Source organism: Drosophila eugracilis, unplaced genomic scaffold (assembly GCF_018153835.1).
Source record: "Drosophila eugracilis isolate 14026-0451.02 unplaced genomic scaffold, ASM1815383v1 contig_1497, whole genome shotgun sequence".
Lineage (NCBI taxonomy): Eukaryota > Metazoa > Arthropoda > Insecta > Diptera > Drosophilidae > Drosophila > Drosophila eugracilis.
The window spans coordinates 3,063-20,928 of NW_024572310.1; the positions used below are offsets into that span (position 1 = coordinate 3,063).

Below are 17,866 nucleotides of genomic sequence, written 5' to 3' on the forward strand. Positions count from 1 at the left end.
AAGAATCGTCTGATGAAGCATTACTTACACTCTGAGAATCTGTAAGCAAAATTTCACGCGCTCTTCTGAAAAGAAATAATTGTGTGAACTATATATACCATAAACCAAATTTAAAATACTTACCCAAGTATGCAAAAATGGATCTGAGCCGGATCGGCTTCGAGGCAAATGATAGTCCCAATCCGTGAATAACCAAGCAACTCTACACCATGCGCCGAATGCAACGGTATATCACATCGCACATGCGACCCTCTAAATATATCTGCACAAGTGTAACTTTTAAGCTGTGAGCTGGGTATTCGTCGCAAGTTCTGTTTTAATGTTTCTTTTCTTTGTTCACAATTTTTACTGCCCGTCTCATTAATGCTTTCTACAAACTCTAACATTGCTTGAGCTATTAAAAAAATATTAGCTTAAAAATTGGGGTAATTTTAATTGATCTTACATTGAACAGTTTGCCCAAACATCATCGACTTGTATGGAATCCAGAGAATCTGGTGTGGCACTGCGTGAACGTGTGCCCTCACTGACTCTTTAAATATAAAAATAAACTGCTTCAAAATGTTATACACTTTTATATCAGAGTTTTTTACAGGCCGTCAAAAGGTTATACGGTCCTGTTTTGATAAAACGGTTGAAAATAGTTCCAACAACCTCTTGATCTTAACTGTAACTTAAAAAATAAAATAAAATATCGTGCACAAACTTTTACTGTTACTGTTTATTACAATTTTAAAATATTCATTTTGCTAATGGAAATTCAAGCGCCACCTATTGTGGAGAAAGCATGTCCAGTAACTGATAGTGACGTCACTGCCCATGTGAGGCCTTATAACTTAAATTGCTTCATAAATAGCAAAATAATGTTCCGATTTAAAAAAATCTTTGTCAAATCGATAGATATTAACAGAAATAAGTTATACAAGGTCAAACGAAGGCATTCATAACATTATTATTACGCCAGTGTTTCGCGGTTTGTGGGCGTTAGAGTGGGCGTGGCCGGATGAGAAGTCGTGGGAAGTTGCAGTGGCATCCCTAAAATATACTAACTTTCTAGCTCTTTAGTTCCCGAGATTTTCCATTTTTGGTTTTTCGGGTTTTGTGGGCGTTAGGTGGGCGTGGCTAGATGAAAAACAATTCGCATTTGGGGCATCATAAAAACCTACATGCTTAATCTGAACTTTCTATCTCTTATAGTTACCGAGATATCAGGTTTTCTTAAAAATGCGAAAGCCGTCTTTTGAGCTTGGTGGGCGTATGGGTAGGTGTACAAGGCAGATAGTAGTACCACTAAAAGATGCGCTGGCATCCAAAGTTTATACATACTGAATTTCCACTTTCTAGCCTCTAATAGTTCCCGAGATGGCAGGATACTGAAATAAACTTGCGCTTTCCCGGGACCCTCAAGAATCTTCATGCTTAATTTCAACTTTGTATCTACTATAGTTCCTGAGATCTCAGCGTTCATACGGACGGACGAACGGGCGGTCGGACGGACAGACGGAGATGGCTCAATCGACTTCGCTATTGGATCCTGATCAAGAATATATATACTTTATAGGTCGGAAATGCTTCCTTCATTCGGTTACATACTTTTCAACGAATCTAGTATACCCTTTTAGTCTACGAGTAACGAGTATAAAAATATTATTCATTCGTACCAATGCCGTCATGCAGCCGTTGTAAGATCCAAGCACTGGCCTATTCTGGAAGTGCTACATCGCAACAATGACCGAGTATTTACCTAAGATGCCAACGGCAAAGCAGTGTCCTTTTGACAAATTGAATCCCGCCTTCATTCTAGGAAGTGTTGCTTTACTGACTTCCATACGAAAGTCTTAAAAAAAAAGTTTCATCATACGAGAAACGGAGAGTTCACTTCTATTTATCGTGACGTCGTCACTAGGGAGGGAGTACAAAAGGCGGTCCAACCAGGATAATTAAGAAACGGTCGGCTGGTACCAATTCTTGTCTTGCCCATGTCAATTGTAATTGTGATTGAAAAATATGAAATATTTGTAATCCCATGCTGGTTACATGTTTAATAGCTGATAATGACGTCTTCAAATCTACGTTTCTTAATAAAACCACAAAATAATGTTGTTTAAGAAATTGTCGATAGGTACAGACTAGAACCATTGATGTTCACGGACATCGATGTTTTCGATGTTTTTGGCGAAAATAAAAAAAATTTGACTTGATGGAATTTTGAATAAAAGTGTTTCCAGGTTATAAATATTTCTTTTGAGGATAATATATGTACTTACATATGTCAATATGAAGATTTTCTCCTTATCCGACTGGTATTAAATTTCTGTGGTACTATTTTTAAAAAATTAAGTGCAGTTTTTAGACGTTAGAGTCAACCGAATCTATTTTGTAAAAAGCAAGTGAGTCTCTAAATTATTTATTATCAGTAATGAGTTTCGAAATCCCAAACAACTAAATTACCTTGGCTATTGATCTTGATCAATATTTCGAGTATAAAACAAGAGGAGACGATATAGTTGAGTGCCGTGATTATAAGATACCCAATACTATTTTTACACAATTTTAAAATATTCATTTTCCTAGTGGGAATTTCCATAGTGCCACCTATTGTCAGAGCAAGCATGTTGAGTAATTGATAGTGATGTCACAAGCCATGTGAGGCCTTATAACTAAAATTTTTTCATAAATAGCGAAATACTGTTCCGATTTAAAAACTGTTGGTAAATCGATAGGTATTAATAAAAACAAGAGAAAACGATAAGATACCCGTTGATACCTTCCTAACGCTTCCTTTTACCTGTTACATACTTTTCAACGAATATATTATACCCTTTTTCAACGAGTAGCGGGTATAAAAACTTGATAAATATCTAATTATACCCTAGTGTTTGAGGAGTTTTAATAAATTAAATTTATTAAAAACTTGGTATTGGGCTCTAACTAATGTTTGATTTAATTTTTAAGGGATCCAAATCAACTTATAAATGGTAAATTGGTAAAATATTTATTAAATAAAATATTTACATTGCATATTTGTTAAATAGTTTAAAACATTTTTCATTCGGCCGGACCAAAAGCACGATCACGAACACGAAAAAGTGAAAGGACTCAGTATATAGATGATGACCATATATAGGTGATGACGCGCCTAAAAACGAATTGACAAAATAATGATAAGGGAAAGATTGTTTGTCCCAACCAAAAACATAAATAGGTCCGAACCTTCAGTTCGAACAAGTAAAAGGGTAATTCTAGAAAAGATACAAAATGTGAATGCGGAAATATTGAAATAAAGCAAACTTTTCAACAAAAAGGTTTAGCTTTGGAAAATTATAACGTTCTATTCGATCCAATACATCCATTTAATCAGTGATTCTTAGTCAAATACAGAGCGAGCGAACATCTGATCAACAGAGTGGTGATCAGCATCCCTGGCACACCGTTGATGAAACTCAAGTCCATAACAATTAGCCACAACAATGATTGCACGGCAGAATTTTTAACGGAAAGAACGGAAGGGATATCTGCTTTTAAATTAAAGCATTCGGTTAAAGAGTTTGAGACAACCAGCAAACGATGCGGGCTTTTAAATGAAGAAAATGTTTCTTGGACTTTCAAAATCCACGAAAGGAGCGGCTAGAGCAAAGGTAGAGCTACTGCTAATTTCCAGAATCATAGTAATTTATAGAACTTTATAGTAATCTTTGTCTTCATGTCAATTATGTCTTCTTTTTCCGGCAAGCAAGAAACAAATCATCAACGTAGATAAGTATCAGGCAAAGTCAGCCATCTACATTCATCATGTACAAACATGGCTCGTTCTGACAAAGGGATCCTTATATCGCATAGGTTCGTTCAACTTTATATGCCACTCTCTTTCTACTTGAAAATATGGTTATGGATATAGTTCAATCGTATTACTTTATGTGGTGATACCACGTCAATGTATCCCTGAGGCGGTTTCATATAGAAAACATCGGTTAGCCTTCTATTCAGGTATGTCGTGCATGCATACATTTGGTGCAAGTAAAGATTTAGCACTGCAGTCAAGGCTGCACGTTTCCACTGCTGTCCCTCTTAATGATATACACCAGGAGATCGTCAAGGGTGTCTTTTTTTCGGCACCCGAATCACACTTATACATTTCGAGTGTTCTTTTCAGCAAGAAAAGAGTAACACACCCGAGTGCATAGATCGCTTTGAGTGTTTTGTGTATTTGCTTTTTGTCACCCACTTAATCCTATGCACATGATTGTATTGCACAGACACCCAAAACACTTATAGCAAATGAAGGGAGTGTCTGAAACACCCATGTTTCGGGATGAGTGATTCGGGTGTCTTCAACTGATCTGAGTGTTTCGGGTGTCACTTCTCACTATCGATGGTCATCTTATTTGCATATTTGGTCGCACGAAAATATTTGCCGGCCTTTTTTTTGGCTCGCACGAATATTTGCCGGAAGCGAACTTTTTTTTTTGGTATCGATAGTATCGATCCGAAACCATCGACAATATCAAATTGCGTCACCATCGATAGTTTTCCAGCTCTATGAAGAAATTCAGAAGAGATTCAGTTTGACCAGGCATAAGTTAAACTAGAGATTAGTTTAGTTTAGTTAGTTTTCCCATCGATAGTTTCTATGAAAAAATTCACAAGAGAATCAGTGTGGCCAGGCATAAGTTAAACTAGAGATTGGACTTTTATTCACAGCAACATTGAGATATATCGGTAATTTAACAAAAATTAAAAGCCGGAGGATAGAATGGATGCTTTTAGAAATTTATAGAAGGAAGCCTGCCGGATATGCCTCAAAGGGAAATGAGATAGACGCAGGATGGAAAAGCCAATTGACTGCTGACATCATAAAAAGTCCCGTTGATGATCAGATTTTGAATTTAGCTTTAAACATTCCTTCTTTTCACTCGATTCTATTGCACAGTTTTTTGGGTAAACACTGAAAGCAAAAAAAAGAAAATAAGGAGTGAGCGAAACACTCATGTTTCGGAATGAGTGTTTCGGGTGTCTTCAACTGTTTTGGATGAGCAGGTCATTGAGCATTGACCGAATAATTTTACATGAATCGTACATATTTAAGAATTGCCACTGCAACTTTCCACGAATTTTTATCGGACCACGCCCGAAAAACTTTGGCGTCCATAATATTATAGTGTATATCTTCGTTTGACCTTGTATAACACATTTTTGTCAATATTATCGCTTTATCAAAGATTTTTCAAATCGGAACATTATTTTGCTATTTATGAAAAAATGTAGATTATAAGGCGTCACATTGACAGTGACGTCACTATCAATTACTCAACATGCTTTCTGACAATAGGTTGCGCTTTATGAATTTCCACTGAATATTTTAAAATTGTTTAAAACAGTAGCAGTATCTTATAGTCGTGGCACTCGACTATAGCGTTTCTTCTTGTTTTTTAATTATAATTATTATTTACTTAGTACATTATTTTTAAATACTAAATGACCGAATGATGGTGGCATCATAAAAAGTCCCGTTGATGATCACCTTTTGCATTTAGCATTTAACATTCCTGACAATCAATATTTTAAGCTATTTTTTGATAATGATAGCATTAAAGTAAGAAGGTATCTTAGCAGATGGCACAATTCACAATAAGCGCCTAAAATATGGCAATCTTCTTAATGACAGTTTTCTGCTATTGCCATAACTTGTTAAAGCTCCGAGCAGAGCTCGTCATAGTGAGAGCGATAGCAATAGCAAAACTATATACTGGAGTATCTTAGCTTTTCCAACGCTTGTTTACGAGTGTTTATATAAAAATAAACATACATAAGTTAAGATAAGCTATCAAATCTATGAATAATTTTACACATTTATTATACTTACATCAAAATCCCGAAATACATCTCTAATATCAGGCTTCCGTTTTGGTCGAGTTTTCGAGCGTCCCTGAATTGTTTGATTTAAAGCCTTTACCCTTTGAACAATAGCTTCAGCATAAGGTTTTGATAAAGTCGTAAGTATTGGCTCCAGCTCAGTATATCGAATCTCCAAACCCTAAAAAAATGAATTGAATTATTGTAATTAATCAGAAAACCATATTAGAAAAAGCACACTTCATATTTATGAAAATGTCAATGTTAATTTTTGCATAATATTCATTATTAAGCTTTGCCAACTTTAACATTCAAACTTTTTGCCTTTTTTTAGTGTCAGAGTAAACTAACTCGCATAACGTACTTATTACCAGAATTTTCAAGCTAAATGTTAAATGCATGCTAAGTTTTAATAATTTTTAAAAATATATACTACGAATTATGGCTATAAAAATAGCTTATTTATAAGAATATAATCTAAAATTGAACACAGGGACAAAGGTTATCTTATAGTAGGCACTCCCCTAAAGCAATTTTTCTTGTTTTAAATCCAACTGGTATAAAATTCATATTTATGATGCGGGCTGTATTCCAGTTCTTATGTAATCGAATAATTATTAGATTCATTCAAAAACAAACAGAAAAAACAAGAGGAAACGCTATAGTTGAGTGCCGCGACTATAAGATACCCGTTACTGTTTTACAAAATTTTAAAATATTATTTTGCTAGTGGAAATTCACGAGGCGCCACCCATTGTCAGAGGAAGCATGTTGAGTATGCTTATAGTGACGTCACTGCCCGTGTGAGGCCTTATAACCTTAATTTCTTTATAAATAGCGAAATAATGTTCCGATTTAAAAAATCTTCGGTAAATCGATAGATATTAACAGAAATAAGTTATACAAGGTCAAAAGAAGACATTCATAATAATATTATAGACGCTACAGTTTTCCTCGGTTTGTGGGCGTTAGAGAGGGCGTGGCCGGATGAAACCTCGTGGCAAGTTGCAGTGGCATCTCTTAAATACGTGTTCCTAAGCAAAATCTTGCAGCTCTTGTATTTTTTGAGATTTTTGCATTTTTGGTTTTTCGGGTTTTGTGGGCGTTAGAGTGGGCATGGCTTGATCGGAAAAAAACAATTCGCATTGGGAGCATCATAAAAACCTTCTATCTCTTACAGTTACCGAGATATCAGCTTTTCTAGAAAATCCGAAAACCGTCTTTTGAGCCTTGTGGGCGTATGGGTGGGTGTAGCCGGATAGTAGTACCATTTTAAGATGCACTGGCATCTTCAGATTATACTTTCTGAATTTCAACTTTTGCTAACGGAAAAAGCATGTCTACTAACTAATGTTGACGTCACTGCACATGTGAGGCCTTATAACCTACACTTTCAATAAATCGCAAAATAATGTTCCGATTTTAAAAATCTTCGGTAAATCAATTGATTTTAATTAAAAAATAATAAAATAACAAACGAAGACATACATACATTTGGATATGGAAGCAAAAGTATTCCGAGGTTTGTGGGCATTAGAGTGGGCGCGGCCGGATAATAGTACCACCTTGCGCTGACATTTTAAAATTAAACATGCTAATCCCAACTTTTTAAATCTCAGAGTGGAGACTTTGGGCATAGCCGGATGCCGGCATAAGCTTGCGCTCCTTGTATCTTATAGTTTCTGAGATCTCTGCGTTCATACAGAGACGGACAGACGGACGGACGAACATGGCTTAACGACTTGGCTATTTATCCTGGTCAAGATTATATATACATTTCAATCCCTAAACGAGAAAGATTTTAATTTTATAACTTATTGTAACAATTTGTCTATAGTCTAAAGGGCAACAAAAGGGGGAAATTAAAAAACAGTTTTTACATAGATCATTTGAAACACGTAGAAGTCATAGTGTTATAATGGGATCTTTTTGGGATAATGAACTCTCCAGATAGGTAGAAAAATAGTTGCAAAATTAAGATATCTGTAAAATCTGAAACGCTTCGTTTTACCTATTACTTTTCAATAATTATAATATACCCTTTCGTCCTGTTCGTGAGCAAATTGCAACTTCGAATACCGAAGCGTAAAAGCGCATCTCTAATATACACAAATTTCCATCTTGTTGACGATGCCGTTGCATTGGCATACATACTTTAAGTAAGGAATTCAATTGCATAGCTCTTCACGAGGACGTTGAAGGTTATGTAGATCCGGAGATAGACAACAAAATCTATGAATCAAAATACTTAAGGTCAAACACGATTCTCAAGGAAAAAAGAGGTGCTCCACCACCGGGTATATCTTCTGGACATGACATTCCAGAAGACGCAATTCTCAGCTTGCTACAATAAAACTAAGAGCTCTTCAAGCGTTTCGCAACAAATCAGGGCAACACAAAAAAACCGTTTCAAGCTGGTGTGGCGTAACAGCGGCGGATTTAAATTCTGTATCTGGTACGGCGATTCCAAAAGCTGATAAAGCTACTAACTTGGTGCGAGACCTGGCTATCTAGGATACGGCGTACACCACTGTGTGGGAACGGCTGAAGGAAAGATAAAATCGTCCACAGCGCATAGTAAACTCATTTTTGGAGCAGTTATGAGCTTACCAGCAACAAAAAAAAAACAGATGCATACATATTACGCAAGGTGTCGGACATAATGAAATGGTTCAAGGTCTGGATGCTGTGAACCAAACTGCACGCGATTGTTGGATAATCTAACTAACATTGGAGAAACTTGACGCTGACGCACGGCGAAGGTGAATTTAACGCAGCACGGACACGGATTCCCCCACGCTCGAGGAGTTCTTAAAGTTTCTAGATTCTCAATGCCAGGAACTGGAGCTAAGCAAACGGGAGCTTTCTAATGATGGCAAGACAACAACACAAGTCGAAAAACCTAAAAGAATTATCAATGGTCGCAATTGAAGGCGGTAGCTAAAACATATATAGGTCTACAGAACAAAGGCGATCTTTTGCAAAGGAAAAATCTTTGTACTATAACTATTTGCAATCTGGGCATGGGATCAATATGTGCAAATATATAATACATTCGAATGTAAACATTGCAAAGGAAATCCTCACTCTCTTCTACATGTGCAAGAAAGTCTACATGCCATTGAGACTTTTACCCAAGTGGTAGAGCCAGACACTAACGCAACATACGAAACTTTAGCGACTCTCAGCCATTTGGCCCAAGTCACTGCAAATTCTTCAGAGGAAAACGATAAATGGAGATTCCATAACGGCTCGTGTTTTGTTACACACCAGTTTAGAACTCTCTTATGTATCCGAACGGATACATTGGCACATTCCGCATCAAACATCTTGATAACTAGAATATCTTCAGTAAAAGCAGACACGATTAGGGGATGCAGCACGCTTCACATCAAGTCTCGCATTTTTACGGACCATATGCTTGTCCAAGCCCACGTTCTTGGCAAGATCAATTATTCTCTGGAAAGGCAACATATCGACTCATCGGCACTCGATGTATTCAAGGAATTCAAGGTATTGGAACTGGCGTGTACATAATTCAACACAAACGCACCGATTGACATATTTTTGGAGAATTTACAAAGGCATGATGCCTCTTTGAAATCGACTGGGATCTTGGACGATTTAACCGAATATTTTGTCTGGTTTTCATTGGTCAAGTAACGACAAAGGTACAAACTTCATTGGAGCTAAACGATCGATCGATGACTCGTTACTAGCGTCATGACAAATGATAGAATTCAATGGATACACATTCCTCCGAGAACCCCTCTCTGGGGAGGGAAGTGGGAGTCAGCAGTTAGCTGTGTAAAACGGCATCTTGGTATATTCATTGGAAACTCAACGCTCACCTTTGAAGAGATGAGATCAGCGCAGTAATCAAATCGCGTCCCTTATTCTACACATCGTATACGGAATCGCACTATCTGTCACATACCTACATATTGGTCGATTATGTTTTACTAGTTAAGGAGTCGAGTACACCACTAGGATCTTGGCATTTTGCACGAATTGTTGAGACCTATCCAGTAAATAACGATATGGTTACGAGCCTTCAAAATGAGGACGCCAACAGGAAAGTGCCCAGACTCATCACGAAGGTTGCAGTATTGGCTCGTTCAGAAACTGTGTTTTTAAGGGGGGTCTGGATTTTCGTAAACGGTTTACAATTTCGACTATCTAAGCGTAAATGCGCATCTCTAATATACCCAAATTTTCCATCTTGTTGGCAATGCCGTTGCATTGGCATAAATACACACTTCAGTACTAAATAGACTTTGTAACAGAAAAGAAAAAGTCATTAAATCTCGTTGTATTTATCACCAAGACCACTCATCTTTTTCTAACCAATTTTAACCTGCAATAATTTATTAGACAACATGCTTACTTTTTCAAAAGGTTTTGTTAATTCTGGATATCCGGCGGAAACCAACCATTCTGCTTCCATTTCCCCATCTAAAAAAAAAAATTAAAATTCATATATCCAAAAATGCTAATAAGTACTAACCTTCGTAAGAAACTTCGGGTTCGTTATTTTGTGAACTATTTTGCAGTAAATATTCTCTTAGAAATTCGGAATATTCCTGTTCAGATGAGTTTGGCAGCATAGCGTTGCTTTTCATTCTAGCTTCATATAGATATTATAAAAGTTTGTGGAAATCATATGGCACAAATCTTTTTTATTTTTATTTGCAATGGCCAAGTTTATCATTCACACTAGAATAAATGTATGAAATATGTATAAATATGTTATAGATTAATTTTATTTCTCAGGTTTTTTATCGATCTTATCTCACCATTCCAGTTTCTTTCTTAGAAATAACACTTAAATTTAACACCAACATTACGAAGTTACGAATAACAAGCCTAAAACACCCAAGGAGCAGCATATTATCAATGATATCTGGGTACTTCTCAGGGCACTTAATAATGATTAGAACGATTAAAATTAAAGACCGCACCAGTAAAAACATTCCGAACAAGATTTGCTATAATTAAAAGACTAGATTCTAAAATACAGGTTATATGTGCAAAATCATTTGTAATGCTTTAAGACATATAGGGAAAGAACTCTTCAACTCTAATAAGATTGTATATGCTACACAAAATACCCCATCAAATGTTGAACATATTGATAAAAAATTATTTTGTGTCAATAAGCGACTTTAAATCAAGAGAATGAAGTAATTTTAAATATATTGAAAAAGGATTCTCGCATTGGTAGGCAATTTTAAATTCATAATATAAAGCAAGGTATCTTTCCCGTCTGTAATTACATAATAAATAATACGCTATTGGAACTTAATTTTAACTTACACAGAAAATACATACGTTCGATCTCTGATATTTCTTGAGATCTCATCGATTTTAGTTTTTCCTAATTAGTGGGCGCGACGTAACGCTGAAATAAACTTGCGCTACGTATGCATCTCAAAAATCTGCATGCTTAGTCTCTACGTTGTATCTCTTACAGTTCCTGGTATCTCAGCGTTCATTCGGACATTGCTTTATCGAATATACGTACTGAATAGGGTAGAACACGACTCCTTCTACCTGTTATATACTCTTCAACAAATACTATATACCATTTTACTTTACGAGAAACGGCTTTAATATCATCATTAATTTAATTCATCATTATTTCATTAGAGGCGGCACAAATCTTAAGCCAATCACAAAAAAGATTATCACTGAGTTTAGTGGAGTGTCCTGTTCAAAATTGTTGTTTGTACTTCAAAGTAGAATACCGCTAGATGGCCAATGTAAAAAAAAAAATTGTCTTCTAGCCTAATGCAAGTTTACCTGCAAAAGGTCAATAAAAGTGGTCAATTACAAAATTGAACAACACCATTTACTTAGATCAGATGGGAGACGTCGAAGTCATAGCGCCATTATGGGGATAATGGACGCTGCAGATAGGTAGAATATAGTTGTGAAATTAGGAATTGAGCTAATGGATTATGGATTAAAGTGATAAAAAAAGTTGGTTGCTATTGTCCTAAGATGTGATAAAAAATGTGAAAAATAAGCCATTTTCAAAAGCTTACAGAGGGAGCCACATGCTCAGCAATAAGGCACTAGTGAAAGAGCTAAGAAGAGCTAAGAGCTTAAGCATACGTGTTATAGAGATGCCACTTCTGCGAAACAGTAACAGTATCTTAACGATATACTGGCAGCTATAAAATAAAAACTAAACTTTTGATTTTTGTTGTTATATTTTTTTAATAAATTGTTAAAGAATATTAAATATATTATTAGCACCAAATGTTTAGTACATGTTATATATTGCCTTGTGAGTTAAGGACTGATGAGACTATTTGAAAGCTGAATGTTATTAATTACAGTGTTAGCAATCGACTTATGGCAATACTTAATCATGAAGCTCCAACAAGCCGCTGCAAAGCACTTTATATGAAATACATTTGACTTTAATCGATGGCACGTAAAACTATCGGCAAATCGTGAGACGATCTGAACATACTCATACGATGGTAAGCAATGGTGATTTTAATACATATCAGAATAGTCACCTATATGAAATGTATCCAAGATCTCAATAGATCGGGGTTCACAACCATTTTTGATATAATTTGAAATTAATATGAAGGTTTCCATTATCGTTATTGATTTCTTATATCAAAATGAAAAAGAAAAATCCATGCCTATTGATGAAACTATTTCAACAGAATAGAAGTAACCGAATAGTGTACAGTGTATATCATAAGTTCATTCACAAGAAATTGGAATATAATTTGAAGGGATTATAGTTTTCTTAATAAACCACCATAAACCACTTTTTTTAAAACAATATCTTAATCCATAGCAAGTTGGTAGCAATAGGGACAAATATACGGAGAAAACAGTTTTGCTCAAAATATCTTTCATAAGACGTATGATAGTGCCAAAAAAATAAAAAAAAAGGGGGAAACGCTATAGTCCAGTGCCGCGACTATAAGATACCCGTTACTGTTTTACACAATTTAAAAATATTCATTTTGCTAGTGGAAATTCACAGGGCGCCCCCTATTGTCAGAGAAAGTATGTTGGGTAACTGATAGTGACATCACTGCCCATGTGAGGCCTAATAACCTAAATTGCTTCATAAATAACAAAAAAATGTTCCGATTTAAAAAATCTTTGTCAAATCGATAGATATTAACAGTAATAAGTTATACAAGGTCAAACGAAGGCATTTATAGTAATATTATAGACGCCACAGTTTTCCGCTTGTGAACCTTGGAGTGGCAAATTATTTTTGCGAAAACCTTATTTAGCCTTGTGTGCGTATGAGTGGGTGTGGCCGGATAATAGTACCACTATAAGATCCGCTGCCATATAAATTTCAATTTTCTAGCTCTAATAGTTCCTGAGATTTCAGCGATTTTAGTTTTTGCGATTTGTGGGCGTTGGAGTGTTTTTCGTATGGACTCATATCTTCATGCTTAATATCAATCTTGTATCTCTTATAGTTCCTGAGATCTCAACGTTCATATGAACAGACGGACGGACAGACGGACATGACTCAATCGTCTTCGTTATTGATACTAATCAATAAATATATATACTTTAAAGGGTCGGAAACGCTTCCTTCCTACCTGTCACATAGTTTTTAACGAATCTAATATACCCTTTTACTCTACGAGTAACGGGTATAAAAATTGGAAGAAAAGCTAAATGCGGCTATAAGATACTCGTTACTGTCTTACACAATTTTGAAATATTATTTTTGTTTTGTCTGTATAGACGACGAACGCCGTTAATTTCAAATAGGTGGTTTACGAGACTTAAGTTACAGAATACATACTCGTACTTTCAATTTTCGGATTATTTTGTTACAAATTGCAAGTTTACATCTTATCTCAATATATAAAAAATCTTAAATGCAGTTTAATAAAACACAATTCTTATTTTTTTAATGAAACTTACAAATTTTATATAGAAGAGAACAAAATAAAGTATTGATCTATTAGAATTAATCCTAAAACAAAAAGAGGCCATACAAAAGGACTAACATTTTTAATTTTAAAATTAAAAAATATATGTAAGATGTACGATATGCATACATACTGGCTTTCATTGGTTAAATATTAATATGTTAGTGTTTTTAAAAAATGGTCTTAATTTGTTGCATAGTTTTTGAATGTACACTTCTGAATTTTATTGAAATACAATTCTTATTTTTTCAATGAAAAAAACAATTTTATATAGAAAAGAACAAAATAAAACAAGAGTTTATGAGCATTTTCATTTAATCAAATTTTCCATAGATATCGAGCACGGAATGGGCAAGAAAACTAGGGTGGAAGTTCGAAACCATTTGTTTATGAACCATGTTCAAAGGAGCACATTAATCAACCATTTCCTCTTGCTAATGAGTCCAGTGTGGGGGTTAAAGCTTTTCGGTTCAAAGAGACCAAGATAAGTTAAGCGGCAGGGCAACATTCACTTTGGTGGGTCTTTTAGGAATTGAGTAACCTAATAATTATTCATGGCCTAATTCAGGGGTGTTCAAATTCGTCTTACGAAAAAGGAGCAAATATTTAGTGACTTTTTGTGTTGGATTGTAGCTGTGCTTTGAGAGAAAGATAAATTGTTTTTTTGCTAACGAATTCACTTATTGTACTCACCCGAAAAATGCGAAATAAACACAAAATGAAAACACAAGTTATAAGGAAAAACTAACGATTTTTCAATTGAATATCTATTGGACTTATTCCTTAAACAAAAAGACTATACAAATTACGACTACAATTTTTAATTTTAAAATTAAAATATAAATGTGTGTATGTAATAGATAAATGTACCTTAAGCAATTACATTTTAATTTTTATATTCTGTTTCCTTTTTGTAAATTAAAAAATAGTTTTCGTTGATTAAACATTCTAGTGAAATGATTTAAAAAAAATTGTCTTTATACATATGATTAATTATCGTGCACAGTGCCTGCATTAATTTTAAAATTAAAATACAAATGTGTGTATGTAATAGATAAATGTACCTTAAGCAATTACATTGTAATTTTTATATTCTGTTTCCTTTTTGTAAATTGAAAAATAGTTTTCGTTGATTAAACATGTTAGTGAAATGATTTAAAAAAAAATTGTATTTATATGTACATATGTTTAATTATCGTGCACAGTGCCTGCATGACCACTTCTGAATTGAGCGAAATAAGCTACAGATCACTGTCTACTCTTTTAGCACATATGTATGTATGTACACATATGTACGTATGTATGTATATGACATACATATGAGTCATTCAAAACTAATTAATACATTGTAAACACAATTAATCTTCTAAACCACTAACTGAAATATGTAAATTATAAGATAATAGCAAAATTAAATAAAGTCATATATGTATATAAAACTATCCGCAAAGAGAACTCGAAATCAACTGAGTTTGGATATGCTAACGTCATATTTTTGGAAGTATTGGTTGTGTGCACATGTATACATGTACGCACATGCATGTGTATGAATTTATATGTTTGTATACAACTGAACGTTTTTTTATATTGAACTGACTTACTGAAGCGAATGATTAGATGCTTATGTAGGTACTTATACTTACACTGTACATATGTATATCAAAATGTCGGCCTTACGGAAATATACGAAGAAACATATTCGAAGGCCCACAAAGCTAGAGAAAAGCAAACAAAACGGGTGTGTTAGAAGAATCTGGTTTTCTTTAAGTTTATCCGCCTTCACTTCAACCTTACAAAAATTTCAAAGTAAATTTAATGTTGATCGAGGAGTTTGAGTGTAATGTTTGCGTAGAGTTAAAAATATTTAACACCTTTTTCATAGAAAACTTGTACATACAGTGGCTCACAGCTTATTTCGTGCTGTTACCTAAAAAAGTTCCAGTGTCCTACTAAACTAAAAAAGATATCAGATAAATTTAAGGGGAACATTAACATGTTTATTGAACGAACGCAATTTTCTTAATTATAAAAACAAAAGAATTATTTAATAAAAACTAAATGTACAGGCTTTTCCCATGACGCAGCTTATTCTTTGCAGATTATACTAAACATATTATTTGTTATTTAACAGCAAACATTTTTTATGTCCGCCTTTCTGCTTCGGGACAGCTTTGATCGTTTATTGTTCGAAATCTTCCTCTTCCATACAGCTAATATCTCCCACACATTTTCGATCACATTTAACGACATGGGGGCAGTTCCAGATAACCCAAGTCTTCAAAATACTGCCTGCTGAATGCTTAGGATTGTTGTCCTGGTAAAATTGAAAATGGCCAAAAATTAAGGAAACCCCTAACCTGGGGGCCTGCAGAGATTATGTTATGTTTATACCCGTTACTCGTAGACTAAAAGGATATACTAGATTCGTTGAAAAGTATGTAACAGGTAGAAGGAAGCGTTTCCGACCCTATAAAGTATATATATTCCTGATCAGGATCAATAGCGAAGTCGATTGAGCCATGTCCGTCTGTCCGTCCGTCCGTCTGTTCATATGAACGCTGAGATCTCAGGAACTATAAGAGATACAAAGTTGAGATTAACCATGAAGATTCTTGAGGTCCCTAAGCGGCGCAAGCTTATAACAGCATCCCAAAAATCGCGAAAAACTAAAATCGCTAAAATCTAAGGAACTATTAGAGCAAGAAAGTTGAAATTCAGTTTGTATACTCTTTAAATGCCAGCGCATCTTATAGTGGTAGTATTATCCGGCTACAACCACCCATACGCCCACCAAGCTCGAAAGACGGTTTTCGCATTTTCTAGAAAAGCTGATATCTTGGTAACTATAAGTGACAGAAAGTTAAACGTGTAGGTTTTATGATGCTCCCAATGCGAATTGTTTTTTCCGATCAAGCCATACCCACTCTAATGCCCACAAAACCCGTATTTAAGAGAGATGCCACTGAAACTTGCCACGAGGTTTCATCCGGCCACGCCCGCTCTAACGCCCACAAACCGCGGGAAACTGTGGCGTCTATAATATTATTATCAATGCCTTCGTTTGGCCTTGTATAACTTATTTTTGTTAATATCTATCGATTTACCAAAAGATTTTTTGAAGTCTCAAAAAATAATTTGGCTAGTTATGAAGAAATTTGGGTTATTAGGCCTCACATGGTTTGTGACGTCACTATCAATTACTCAACATGCTTTCTCTGACAATAGGCGGCATCTTGTGAATTTCCACTAGCAAAATGAATATTTTAAAATTGTGTAAAACAGTAACGGGTATCTTATAGTCACGGCATACGACAATAGCGTATCCTCTTGTTTTATGTTATCTTTTTAGTTATGCAGGAATAACGACCAGAACTTTTTTTTAGGTAACTGCACGAAATAAGCTGCGAGCCACTGTGTGTATATGTATATAAAAATGTTAAGTTTTTGGTTTTGGTTTTTATTATTATCTACCGATTTACCACAGGTTTTTAAAATCGGAACAAAAGTTCGCTATTTATAAAGAAATTTAAATGATGTCATTATCATTTAGTAAACATGCTTTTTTGACAAAAGGTGGCCCTTTGTCCATTTCCACTAGCAAAATTAATATTTGGAAATTATATAAAACAGTAACAAGTATATTATAGTCGCGGCAGTCGAGTTTCTTCTGGTTTTCTTTTATTATACATATATATATTTATTGACGCCGGTCTAAGTCCCGGGAGTTGCCTTTCACACTCTGCGTTTCTTCGAAACAAAAAATACAACTTGTAGTTCTAACTGCACCGCGGTTTTGATACAACATAGCAGTGAGTGCCTTACATTTGTACGGCCCGTATTTCGTGGGACTTGCTGCCCAATAGCCGCATAACCGATCAAATATTGCGGTAAGCTCATTGTAGATTTTTACTGAAGAACTGCCTCAACGTTGTATTCGCCGCACTGCTTACACCGATTCCTGGCTGCCACCCTGTAGAAGCTCCTCCTCCAGATATTTGATCCTTTTCATGAACGTCGCAATCTGTGTAGTCGTGGAGTCCATAGGCTGTCCTGCGGTTTCCGCCTGAACAGTGCTCATG

At 35.1% G+C, this 17,866-nt stretch overlaps 1 protein-coding gene across 3 annotated transcripts; it reads right to left on the reverse strand.

The window, feature by feature from the left end:
* Window positions 1-2,266: 2,266 nt before the first annotated feature.
* Window positions 2,267-15,560, reverse strand: LOC108103181 (rho GTPase-activating protein conundrum). 3 transcript variants are annotated; one of them, XM_041819489.1, is made up of 5 exons: window positions 15,431-15,560; window positions 10,361-10,569; window positions 10,241-10,308; window positions 5,864-6,034; window positions 2,267-2,322 (listed from the first exon to the last, which is right to left on the reverse strand). In XM_041819489.1, the coding sequence occupies exons 2-5, from the start codon at window positions 10,473-10,475 to the stop codon at window positions 2,293-2,295; spliced, it is 384 nt and encodes a 127-aa protein (XP_041675423.1). In that variant the 5' UTR covers window positions 10,476-10,569; window positions 15,431-15,560; the 3' UTR covers window positions 2,267-2,292. The 3 variants fall into 3 exon arrangements, with proteins under 3 accessions (XP_041675423.1, XP_041675422.1, XP_041675424.1); XM_041819488.1 differs by lacking the exon at window positions 2,267-2,322 and adding an exon at window positions 4,504-4,945; XM_041819490.1 differs by lacking the exon at window positions 2,267-2,322 and adding an exon at window positions 5,747-5,771 and having other exon boundaries at window positions 15,431-15,559.
* Between the last annotated feature and the right edge of the window lie 2,306 nt (window positions 15,561-17,866).

Bases quoted from the DNA above. Each gene is read 5' to 3' on its own strand.
- LOC108103181 (XM_041819488.1), bottom strand. From the start codon at position 10,475: ATGAAAAGCAACGCTATGCTGCCAAACTCATCTGAACAGGAATATTCC. The intron at 6,035-10,240 runs GTAAGCATGTTG...TCATTTTTTTAG, and splicing joins TAACAAAACCTTTTGAAAAA to GGTTTGGAGATTCGATATAC. The intron at 4,946-5,863 runs GTAAGTATAATA...TTTTGCTTTCAG, and splicing joins ATGTATTTCGGGATTTTGAT to TGTTTACCCAAAAAACTGTG.